Consider the following 13177-nt stretch of genomic DNA (forward strand, 5'->3'; position numbering starts at 1 on the left):
TTATGGCATCCTTTCAAGTATTTGAAGACTGCTATCATGTCCCCCTTAATCTCCTCTTTTTCAAACTAAACATATCCAGTTCCTTCAGCCTTTGCTAATATGGCTGCATTCCATCCCTTTGATCATCTTTGTCACTCGCCTTTGGATCCTTTCCAGTTTCTCTACATTCTTTCTGTACATTGGTGACCAAAACTGGACACAGTACTTCAGCTAAGGCCTGACCAGCACTGAGTAGGGCGCTGTTATCATCTGCCATGACTTGCAAGCTATGCCTTTGTTAATGCAACCTAACATTGTATTTGCTTTTTTTGCAACAGCATTGCATTGCTGACTCATGTTGAGGTCGTGATCCACCACAATTCCCAGATCCTTCTCAGCAGTGTTGCTGCCAAGCTAGTTATTCCCCATTCTGTATTTGTGCATTTGATTTTTCTTCCCTAAGTGTAGCACCTTACATTTGTCTTTGCTGAATTTCATTTTGTTGTCTATAGCCCAGTTCCCCAATTTATTAAGAATCCTCTGAATTGTAGCTCTATCCTCCAAAGTGTTGGCAACTTTCCCTTCCAGCTTTGTGTCATCTTCAGATTTGATCAGTATGCTCTCGAGATGTTCAACAACACCGGACCCGGAACAGATCTCTGTGGAACTCCACTTGAGACCTCCTGCCAATCTGACATAATTCCATTAAGAGTTACTCTTTGTTTGTGGTTGTTTAACCATTTATGTATCTACTTAATGGTAGTTCCACCAAGGCTGTATTTCTGTAGCTTACTTATGAGACTGTCATGTGGGACTGTGTCAAGTTTTGCCGAAGTCCAGGTATATTATGTCCACTGCATTCCCCCTATCCACCAAACCAGTTACTTTGTCAGGAAGGAAGTTAAGCTGGTTTGGCATGATTTGTTCTTAGTAAATCCATGCTGGTTGCTACTGATTACCCCTTCATCCTCCAGATATTTGCAAATTGAATATTTTATCCATTGATCTGGTAGCTTCCCAGGTATCAAAGTCAGGCTGATTGGTCTATAGTTCCCCAGTTCCTCCTTTTCCCCCTTTTTTAAAGAGAGGCACTATGTTAGCCCTTCTCCTGTCTTCCAGGACCTCTCCTGTCATCCATGAGTTAGCAAATATTATTGTCAGTGGCACTGAGATTTCTTCAGCTAATTCTTTCAGTACCTTGGAGTGAATAGCATCAGGCCTCACTGATTTGAATTCATTCAAATTAATCAGAAGAACTCTGACGTGTTCTTTATTTATCCCTGTCTTCATCCCTTTCCCTTTATTGTCTGTGGTAATTTGGCTAGTTGTTTTTTGTGAGATGACTGAATCAAAGTAGGCACTGAACTGCTGTGCCTTCCTGTCATTTTCCATTACCAGCTTACCTTCTCCATTGAGCAGTGAACCCACACTTCCATTGATCTTTCTTTTTTGTCTGACATATTTGAAGAACCCCTTCTTGTTGTCTCTAACATTCCTTGCCAGCTGTAACTCTTTGCCTTGGTTTTCCTGATTTTTGTCCCTAAACGCTCATGCTATTCCCATTATCTTCTTCCTTGGTGACATGCCCCTCCTATTTCCTGCATGTTTCCCTTTTGGTTTTTAGATAGCTAAATAGCTCCTTCTGCAGTCACATTGACCTCCTGTGGCTCTTCTTATCTTCCGTCTGCATTGGAATAGTTTGATATTGAGCCTCTAGTATTACGTCTTTTAGGAACTGTCAGCCCCCTTCAACTACTTTTCTACCTAATTAGTCTTTCCATGGGACCTTGCATATTATTTCTCTGAGTTGGTTGAAATCTGCCTTTCTGAAGTCCATTGTCCTTGTTTTGCTGTTCTCATATCCTCCTTTTCATAGGATCTTGAATTCTATCAGATCATGATCACTTCCTCCCAAGTTCCTGACCACGTTCACGTTCGCAACTAATTCATCTGTTGGTCAAAACCAGATCCAAAATGGATGACCCCTACTTGTTTCCTCAGTCCCCTACATATGCTAAGAATTCGCAGGACATATTATGTTTTCCTGTAATAGTCTTCCAACAGATATCAGGGAAGTTAAAATCCCCCATTAATACTAGCTCATCTGTGTTAGCTAAAATTGTTACCTGCTTGTAGAATGACTCACCCACTTCCTCTTCTTCATTTGGTGGTCTATAATAGACCCCCATCATAACATCGCTACTGTTCTTTTATAATTATGCTCTTTTATAAATATGTACTGTTTAGGGCCACCTAGTAAAGACTTCTGCAGTTGTGCAGTGTCCCTACTTGGAGTATAGGAATCAGTGCTAGCAAATCCTAATGAAGGATTAGGACCTAAATGTATCCGTGTAATGATTATTTTAAAGCACATCTGATATGTACATAAGTTGCTTTTCTGTTAATGTTTAGTTCAATTACTTTTCTGGCTGCAGTTATTTATGTACTGTAAATATTATAGGTGTGTTTTCAATGCAGCAGGTAATATCTTTCCCTCCTGTGTTGCAAAGTTCAGGAATATGAATTGGTTTTGAGATGTAAAATGTATAAGGAACATGCTTATAATTATTAAACTTTCTGCTAGAAATAACAGGAATATTAGTTCTGAATGGTGATGGCTTTTTTCTGGGATCTAATTCTTGGTAAAATCATGTCTGTGGAGATTTGTGTATCGAAGTTTCTAAATTATATATATATTCATTAATAAGTTTTAATTTTGTAAAGTTTGGTTGTCTGTGTACAATGTTTGGTGTGATGGTTTCTGCCAATAATATGTTCACATTATTTTAGATTTTTAACTACACCTCTACCCCGATATAATGCTGTCCTTGGGAGCCAAAAAATCTTACTGTGTTATAGGTGAAACCGCGTGATATCAAACTTGCTTTGATCTGCCAGAGCGCGCAGCCCCGCCCGCCTGGAGCGCTGCTTTACCGCGTTATATCCAAATTTGTGTTATATCGGGTCACGTTATATCGGGGTAGAGGTGTATTTGGTCATTTCAGTGTGTGCTTTTTCTCCTTTTTAACTGGTTCTTGATTTTCCTTTGCCTAAAAGTAAGTTTTATATTCAATTGAAGGGATGTATCAATCAGTCCATAATAAAAAACTTCATTTACTTATCTAATGAATTGTTAGTCATCACTTATAGCTATTAAATTGTATTATTACATGCATTACACTACTGCCAAGAGGTTCCAATCAAGATTATGGCCCTGTTGTGCTGGGTGCTCTACAGACCCATTGTCATAAACAGATAGTTAAGGGTTAAAGTCTGTTTTACCTGTAAAGGGTTAACATGCAGTACCTGGTAACCACCTGACCAAAGGACCAATCAGAGACGAGATAATTTCAAATCTCTGTGGAGGGAAGCCTTTGTCTGTGTTCTTTGTTAGTTCTCTTTTTGAATCTAAGAGAGACAGTCATGTCTCCAAGTTCTCCTGGAGTAGTTTCTACTAATTAATAGTGAGTATTAATTAGAAAGGCGAATTAGTCTTATGATTTGTTTTCTATATTTGCAATTGTGTGTTTGCTAAAGGAAATGCTTTATTCCTGTTTGCTGATATTGCTTTTTTACTGAGAAAGGGGGAGGGGGGATTCTCTCCAGAGATTGATAAGGTTATACCCTATGAGTGTCCAGCTTGGGCTCATAGAGATTCTGTATTTTCTTTTTAGTCTTTAATAAATTCTTTTCTTTTCTATTAAGGACGTGTTGGTCTTTCCTTGGGTGGATTCTCAGGGAAAGAGAAGGGGGAGGTATCCCTCTGTAGTTAGATCCCGTGTCTCTCCTAGGAAAAGGGAGGGGGGAGGAAGCAGGGGGAATGGTTTGTTTCTCCTGGGTGTAAGAACTCCATGGATTTGGGGCTCTTGGAATCCCCTAGGATTTTGGGGAAGGACTGTGTCTCAATCCACATTTAATGATTGAGTGGTGGCAGCCTACTAGATCTAAACTAGGATTTTAGTTTAGAGGGAAACCAAGTCCCTCCAGCCAACCTGGCTGAAGATTTCTTCTAACAATGGGTTCGAAACTCCACTGCCACCATGTCAAAGGTCTCACCCCCACTTGGAACTGTTGGGCTCCAATGTGGGGACCTGACTTGGTTTCCCTCTAAACTAAAATCCTAGTTTAGATCTAGTAGGCTGCCACCACTCAATCATTAAATGTGGATTGAGACACAGTCCTTCCCAAAATCCTAGGGATTTCCAAGCCCCCAAATCCATGGAGTTCTTACACCCAGGAGAAACAAACCATCCCCCTGCCTCCCCTCCCCTCCTCCTAGAGACGAGACAGATCTAACAGAGGAGACTCCCTTCTCTTCTTCCCCTGAAACCCACCCCAGAAAAGAAAAGAAGTAATTAAAAGAAAGAGAAAGAAAAAAGAAAGAAAAAAAAAAAAAAAAAAAAAAAAAATCAGCCCTCAGCTACTGGGTATCATGAGGTATAACCTTCTCTCTCAAGAGACCAGAATCCCCTCTCAAAAAAAAAAACAATAAACAAACATAAATAACAAATATTATTTTTTAAGCAACAAACAATAAAAAAAAAATAATAAACAAATCAAAAGACTAATTAAATCTCTCTAATTACTCAACTTTATTAGAGAAACTAGAACTAGAGAAAGACAGACATGACTGTCTCTCTTTCAAAAAGAAAGAAAAAACACAGAACACACAGACAAACAGCTCCACCACCATTTGAATTACTTGATTCTTCTGTTTCTGATGTGTCTGTGGTTTACTGGGTTACCAGGTTTTAGGGTGACCACTTAACAACATTAAACAGGTAAAACAGACTTAAACCCTTAACTATTGTTTTATGACACCCTGTTCCTGTCTAAATGGGCTGATCCTGCAATTAAATGTTACTCATTTACTCATATACTTGTGTATTAAGGCAAGATGTAATAGATGAATGCAGAGGATGGGCAAAGGAGAACAAGAGTAATAATGACTGGAACATGTAGTTATATATACCACATATGCAACAATTAGCAGGTCTTGAATCAAAATAAATTAAAAAAATAAACTGGAAATGGCAGTGGACTTTCAATGGGATTTGTGTGCCTAACTTCAATGGCCTCTTCAAAAAATCCCAGCCAGTATCAGTAACTCCTGCTGTCCACCTGCCAAGATTTTATCACTGAGTGGTTTACTGTAAATGTCATGGTAGAAATGGATCTTGAGAAGGGTTTTGAAGGAATGTATAGTGGCTTTTTCGATCTGTTTAGGGAGAATGTTTCATGTGTGAAGGACAGTATAAAAAAATGAAGGTTTTTGGGAGAAATGGACAACTAGTGCAGGGGTCAGCAACCTTTCAGAAGTGGTGTGCCAAGTCTTCATTTATTCACTCTAATTTAAGGTTTCGTGTGCCAGTAATACATTTTAATATTTTTAGAAGGTCTCTTTCTATAAGTCTATAATATATAACTAAACTGTTGTTGTATGTAAAGTAAATAAGGTTTTAAAAATGTTTAAGAAGCTTCATTTAAAATTAAATTAAAATGCAGAGTCCCCCGGACCGGTGGCCAAGGCCCAGGCAGTGTGAGTGCCACTGAAAATCAGCTTGCGTGCCGCCTTCGGCACATGTGCCATAGGTTGCCTGCCCCTGAACTAGTGTATATTGAAAATAAGGTCAAAATATCCGTTGTCATTGATGCAATTTGTAAGATCCTACATGGTTTGTGTTTCATTTTATATTATATTTATGAAAATGTACTGCTCACTTTTTTTTTAAAGTTTTGATTTAATGGCTATTTTTTATGTGCAGAGTATAATCTCTGATTTGATTTAAAAAAAACCCAGCTTTTGATATTGGTTAGCTGCTGTGTCCCTTTTTGATATGCAGTGATCTAAGTAGTGCTTGTGTTTGGATACTTTCAGTAAACATAGAAAAAGTTTTCTCACATTTAAAAAAAAAATTGAACAATCAGGATGTAACATTGCTTAGTTTAAGCAAACCTTGTAATTGTATATCTTTTAATCCATGTCCTTCACTTCCTGGTGACAGTTTTATTTTCACTGATCAGGTTCGTCAGATAGTCAGATCCTGTTGTGTGTGGGTAGTCAGATCCTGTGTGTGTATGAGTAGTCTTAAAATTAGGTGCATGTCTACAATCAGATTTAAGTGTTTAAAGATTTAAGACCATCATTGACTTTAATGGGGCTCCACAAGAGTCCATCTGCAATATCTGATTACAAGACTGTGTCATAGGGGCATTTAAAATTGTAGGATGAGCACTTTAATTGTCAGCTGTTTGGGCCAGGGTTACAAATCCTATATATAGGCTCTGCATGTTGGATTGTAAACAATTTGGGGCATGGTCATATGTTCTGTGTGTTTCCTGTGAAATACCTACATCATTTATGATGTTATTAAATACAAAGTTAGGTAATTACTGCAAGAGATTTTGAATAACTTCTTTAATAATAGCAACTTACAGTAGAAGTTGTTAATTGGGGCTATGGGAAGATCCATGAGAAGCAAAATAACTTTTGCGTATCTAAATGATTAATGATTATACGCAATATAAATTGTAATATGAGTGGCATAAATTTTTTACATATTTATGTGTGTTGTAATCATGTTGTGATTGCTGTCACAGCTGTAATTGCCATGGGATGTTGTGAAGCAAAAAAGTATGTCTGGCTTCAAAAAAGATTTTTATAAGTTCAAGGAGGATAGGTCCATCAATGGCTATTTGGCCAGGGATGCAACCCCATGTTCTGGGTTTCCCTAAACTTCCAACTGCCATAAGATGGGATTGTATGACAGAGGATGGATCACTCAAAATTGCCCTGTTCTACTCATTCCCTCTGAAGCATCTGGCACTGGCTACTGTGAGAGACGGGATACTGGGCTAGTTGGACCATTGGTCTGAAATGGTATGGCCATTCTTATGTTATAAGGTTGAATTTTCCTAGTTTTTGTAAGTTTAATATTGCAACAATGTCTAATGTAAAATTTTGCATTTAATTTTCTCCTTTTTTAAAATAGAGAAACCAAATTGATTATACATCAAAATGAATGTAATAAGGACCTCAGTATTTCAATGCAATATTGAAATGTGCATGTATCTGTAACTTACACAGTTAAGTCAACACTTTTTTTCAAATGTAGATGCCTAACTTTAGACATGTAAAATCTATATTTAGGCATGGTATGAATTTAGGTGCCTAGTTTTCGGCATCATCTGTGGAAAATAATTTTTAATAAAATACTTCTGTTCTTTCAATGTCCACTAGAAGATTTAAAGAGTTTTTTTTATATCTGTATTGTATGTAATCAAACACACATTTAAATGTCTAATACAATAACTGACAGATTTTTTTTGTGTAGAGCTGCAGCTGTATCCATGTTTATATCAGAAACTTTTAACTTTTTAATAGACTTAGTGGAAAGGCAGATGATAGTTCACGTGACACTCACTAGGTGCCTACTGTTCTTCCTATATCAGCAGCAAAGAATCCTGTGGCACCTTATAGACTAACAGCTTCTACAGAACCAGACTAACACGGCTACCCCTCTGATACTTTCTATATCAGATTTCTTAATACATATTAAAGTTGCACCTTAATCAAAGTCTAACATGTTTTGAGTTATCAGAGTGCAAAAATAAGCATCAGAACAATTTAAACATACACAAGCACATTTTAATTTGCAACAAACTGCCATGTTATTGACTGCTTGAGAAATTATGTGGAAATATTTAAGAATAGTAGTGCATGTGAAATGGGTAATTTTGAATCTTCCCATTTAGTACAGTATTAACATCTCTGGGAACATGTAGATAGAACAATAGTATTCCTGACTGAAGAGCTCAACGGAAGCACCATCTCATTGCTTTAGACTTCTTCCTAAAAATATGAACTGTTTTGTAACATGTTTAAATTTATATTTGCTTTGAGCAGTTGTAAACTCTTCTTGAAGCAGAAGGCTAGTAATGCTGTAGTTACAGTTGAAGATGAATACTTTATAAGCTGTTGTCTTCAAACACTTTTTTTAAAGTTTAAATTGCCATTTAGACTGGAATTTCTTTTACTTACTTTCAGCTCAGAGGAAAAATTCTTTTTAAAATGTTTGTTATAATATTGTGTGAGTTATTAGAATATGAAAACTTAGAGGTGACGCATTCCTTTCTGTAGTAGTTAGTGTACTAAGCGTTAGTGGTCATGTCTGTGTTTCACAGTATGTGTAACATCGTATGGAAAGTGTAATGTCTAAATTGCCTTGTGTATGATCAGAATGCTGAAAACAATTGCTTTTAAGTTTAAAAAAACACCTGTCAACTCCAGTAAAACTTACGATACAGAGTACAGTGCTTTCATTACTTCATTATTATTAAAAGTTAGCATTTAGTATAATTTCATATTTTTTTCCGCTTGGTTGATAATGTAGAAATGTTGCATATAAAGCAGCTTTGATTTTTTTTATCAGCTTCTTTTTTCTGAGGAGCATTCACCCTGAACAGTCTCACAATAACCATTGTCATTGTAATGTAAGCAGGCAAACATTTTTATTAGTGTTGTCTAACACTAATTCTTACTTGCTGTATTTATCAGATTGCAACCTTATAGTTAGGTGATGGTTTAATATCTTCCATATAAAATAAAATACAGGTCTTGTTTAAAGCTATGTCATATTGGCTTATGTTTAAGCAAAACATTACACTTTTCTAATGAAGTAGATATTTTTGTACTTAGTTCAGGAAACTTGGAATGGAAAATCAGCAATTGTAGCTCCTTCTTTGTATGAGTAATTTGATTTTAATGCTCTTGCTTAGCGTATGTAATATTAAGTGAGGATAAGAGCTTGCTTCTTACTGACAGCTGTGAACCTGCTCCTTTTATCTCAAGTGGTAGAGGCATTTGCTTTTGGTGCTGGGTGCATAGCTGACATCAGCGTATCTTAGGTCAATTTACCTGGCCGTGAGGATGGCGGCAAGTCTACCGCTCCCCCGTCGACTCCACTTCCACCTCTCGCGAGCTGGAGTTCCGGAGTCAACGGGAAGCGTGTTAGGGGATTGATTTATGCCCATCTAGATGAGACATGATAAATGGATCACCGATAGATCGATCACTACCCGCCGATCCGGCGGGTAGTGAAGACCTTCCCTTAGCTTGTGGAGCCCGGGGCAGTTGCTCTGTTTGGCACCCCCTAATGCCAGCCTTTTTAGTAGGTGGGCCACAATTTTTTAAGTTCAAAAGGAGTTCCCAGCACAAAAAGGTTGAGAAACACTGATCTAAACCAACTCGGTGCTGTTTCTGAATTGAAGCAATTAACTCTAATTAAAGTAATAAGCTGTACTTTTGTCTCTTTAAGGGAGCAACAAATCTTATTTCTCTGAGTGTTCCAGGAAAAGGATGGACACTTCAGAGCAGAAGGTTTTGGGGAAGTTCAGGACTGAGTGTGTGTTGGGAGTCACTCCGCAAGTAGTAACTAAGGCTGGTGGAGACCAGTGTGGAGCTACTGGGGTCAGAGGACTGACCCAAGACTGCACAGTACACATATGCTCAGGGAACTACATGCTTGTCTACTGGCTGCTGGTGTCTGGGCTGTGAGCCATCGCAGCAGAGCATTTAAGGCACCCAGAGTTACAAGGCAGGGGGTGAGATAACTTCTCTCTGGTCTGAATTGCATTCCCAAAATGTTACCAGTAAGTTATTAGAAGGAAAGGGACAGCAAAATGTTTGGTTAGGAGTTTAAACACAATCCTCTAAGCACTGCGCAGTGGTGCTCCATAATTGTTTCCTTCTATTATGTAGTTGTCCTTATCTGCATCGAACAACAGGGGATACAGAAAGAAAATATCATCTCAGATATTACAAGACTGGAACATGTATTCATGAAACCGATGCTCGGGGCCACTGTGTGAAGAATGGACTCCACTGTGCCTTTGCTCATGGGCCTCATGACCTTAGACCACCAGTATATGATATAAGGTATCCTTTTATTTTTAACTTTCAGTCCTCATTATCAGGAGACCATTGTCCTATAACATTCCAGTCTGTAGACATTTAAACTTTTCTGTCTCCAGATACAATTAACTTTGTAATCAAATGTATAATTAACTTTCTGACATTATTACAGTAAATGTAAAAACCTATATTAATGCAATGTTAAGATTGCAAATGTAAAAACAATGGAAATTAAAATATTAACATTTTTAGAGCAACAGTAATGAATCCACATATGAAGGACTCTGCATGTAATGCACTTGAGTGCACAAGGCTGGATATTTTACCTTTTTGCCTTGATGCTGTGTAGATCTGCTTGTGCTGCTTAAATTCACAAAAATGGTCATTTTGATGCTATCTTTCAGCTCCTCATCTTGTGTTCGTGATATTTTGCCTCCTTTGTATATTGTTTATTTGGGATTTTTGATTTTTGTTGTTGTCCCTTTTCCCCTCCCCCAATAAGTGAGATGTCAGTGGTCTCTGTTGCTGCCTTTTAAAGGTGAGATTAGGTGGCAGCCAAAGGGTGATGCTTTGTGATTCGGGATAACAAGGAGGATGAGCATTATTTGTGACTGTAAACCAGCTTTTGAAATACTAGGGGACGAGAGGAAGGCGATGATGCACTGGCTTGGGATAAACAGTGGGATTCTTATAGGAAGTGATGATTGCCAGCCAAGCCTTCTGAGCTCTGTACGGATGGAGCTCTGCTCCTGCAGGATTTAAGAGCCTTTAATGGCAACCACTACCTTCTGCAATCCATCCCTTGTGTTGTTCCTTGTTTCCTGCCTAAAGTTTCAGGCTCACTGCTCTGCTGCTGAATTGTTCCCAGAATTATTTCTGTAACATTAAAGCTTATTGAATAAATTCATAGTCATTTAACATGACCTTTAATTCCCACCTTACCACAGAATTCCTTGCATCTCTGCATGATCACATACTGTTTCAATTATCTATCACATACTATTTTTTCGATAGGATTCCTGCCTTGTTCAGTGTGCAGGATAGATGGCGCTCCATGAGTGAGACAGCAATTCAGTATTTTTTTTACCCTCCTTATTCACTATGTGGTGCTATGCCTTATTTTCTGCATACCAAATCTCATAATGAGTACAGTATATTCCATTTCCTTGTGATGATTTATATTGTGATCATCCCTGTGGTACCTGAGTGTCTCACAGACATTAAAGAATTTACTTCACAAAACCTCTCTAGTGTGTGTAGAGAAGCATTATTATTCTAGTTTTATGGATGGAGAACTGAAGCACAGAGATATTTAAGCCAAAATTCACAAAAATGACTGCTAAATGCTTCATTCATTGGATTTCCAACTTGAGATGCCCTATGGTTTGATACTGAGCACCTGCATCTTCCCCCAGCTTTAGCCGGAGTTACGAATGCTCAGCACTTCTGAAACTCAGGCCTTAAGTGTTTCAAATTATGCACCTAGAAAATGGAGACCATATGACTAGTTGGCCACCTTTTGGTTTAAGTGACTCCTAACATCATATAGTAAATCTGTGGCTAAATTGGGGGAGGGATAGCTCAGTGGTTTGAGCATTGGCCTACTAAACCTAGGGTTGTGAGTTCAATCCTTGAGGGGGCCACTTAGGGATCTGGGGCAAAAATCAGTACTTGGTCCTACTAGTGAAGGCAAGGGGCTGGACTCAATGACCTTTCAAGGTCTCTTCCAGTTCTAGGAGATTGGTATATCTCCTATTATTATTTTATTATTACTGTATTAACTACAAGAGCCTCCTTTGTTTTCATGTAGGCCCCTGCTTTGTTCCTGTCACATCTTCTCTTGTCTTCTGCTGATGAAGTATAGTTCCTATAGACAATAGTCTCATTAACCAAAGTGCTGTCTCATTCATAGTCTGTCCTGTGCGCTGAATGAGGCAGGAGTCCTGTTGAAAACATATGTGATATGTAATTAAATAAAGACTGTCACAGTTCATTTGCACAAAGAGGCCAAATAATGCAACCTACCCTGCAAAGAACATAACCTAATATATGCTTGTATTATGGAGGAGATGAGTGACGGCAGGGGTGAGTTGTGGAGGTCAAGAAATGGGAGGAGATAGGGTTACTAGATTGAGTGGAAGGTGTAGAGGATGAAAGCAAGGAAACAGTCTGCCTTTGTGACAGAGGAAGAGGTGTGTGAGCAGGTAATGGAGGAAGGGAGAGGTAAGGGAGAGAGGGTAGAGGTCACATCAAGTTCTTGGGATTTTTTTTATTGAAGAAGTTGGCAAGATCCTGGCAGGAGGGGAGAGGGTTTTTAGAGGAAGTGAAAAATGGTAAATAGGCAGCTGCTACTGTGAGTGTGGAAATAACTGAGAGTGAAGGAATAATGTTGCTGCTTATTCAGAAAGAAGGGAAAGGTAAATAAAAATGAATTTGTAGTGGAGGAGTCAGCATAGGCATGGGACTTTAACAATAGACTCCCATGAGTTTAGAAACAGGAGCAGAGGTGTGTGTGTGTGTGTGTGTGTGTGGTGTGTGTGTGTGTAAGGGGGGTGCCAGAGGTAGGGGTTGGCAGGGTGAACCCTGCAGTGTGAGAGAGGGGAAAAGGAATCAAAGGTGGTGGCGAATGCAGGGTGGAGGGAGTTAACAATGATCATATCAGTGGAGGAGAAGGAAAAAGAGGATATGGAGGAGTGGTCTGAGAACAAAAGTCCTTAATATTGATGGATTGGAAGTTGTATAAGGACCAGGTGTGAGGGGATAGATGGGAAGTTGATGACAGATACATGGAAAGGGAGAGGAGAAAAGAGTTGGGTGGAGTGTTGTTCAAAAAGAGGAAGGAGTATGTGAATGGGGATGAGTTGGAAGTGGGAGGAATGGGAGAGAAGAAGCCTGCCACTCCAGTATGTTACTTTAGGACTGTAATCCGTTGGTCGGGGCTCGACCCTCCAGCGGGCAGGAGGGGAGCCACTCCGACTCACTTCTTGTTTCATGTTAGTCTGCTTGAGTGACAGGGAACAGCGTTAGGAGGCCCAGGCCCTCTGGAGCAGGGGCTGGGCAACAGCAGTACAAAATAGGCCCGGGCCCTCTGGAGCAGGGGCTGGGCAACAGCAGGACAAAGTAGGCCCAGGCCCTCTGGAGCAGGGGCTGGGCAACAGCAGGACAAAGTAGGCCCAGGCCCTCTGGAGCAGGGGCTGGGCAACAGCAGGACAAAATAGGTCCAGGCCCTCTGGAGCAGGGGCTGGGCAACAGCAGGACAAAGTAGGCCCAGGCCCTCTGGAGCAG

The 13177-nt window shown here is 39.3% G+C and overlaps 1 protein-coding gene across 5 annotated transcripts in view; it reads left to right on the plus strand.

Annotated features, from left to right (window-relative positions):
- The window catches only part of UNKL (unk like zinc finger), a 137547-nt gene that overhangs the window by 3753 nt on the left and 120617 nt on the right, over nt 1–13177 (plus strand). For all 5 annotated transcript variants that reach the window (XM_039492390.1, XM_039492384.1, XM_039492383.1 and 2 more), the window contains exon 3: nt 9740–9916. In XM_039492390.1, coding sequence (XP_039348324.1) covers nt 9740–9916 — 177 coding nt within the window. The remainder of the gene's footprint in view (nt 1–9739; nt 9917–13177) is intronic.

Source organism: Mauremys reevesii, linkage group 10, assembly GCF_016161935.1.
Source record: "Mauremys reevesii isolate NIE-2019 linkage group 10, ASM1616193v1, whole genome shotgun sequence".
In the NCBI taxonomy this organism is placed as follows: domain Eukaryota; kingdom Metazoa; phylum Chordata; order Testudines; family Geoemydidae; genus Mauremys; species Mauremys reevesii.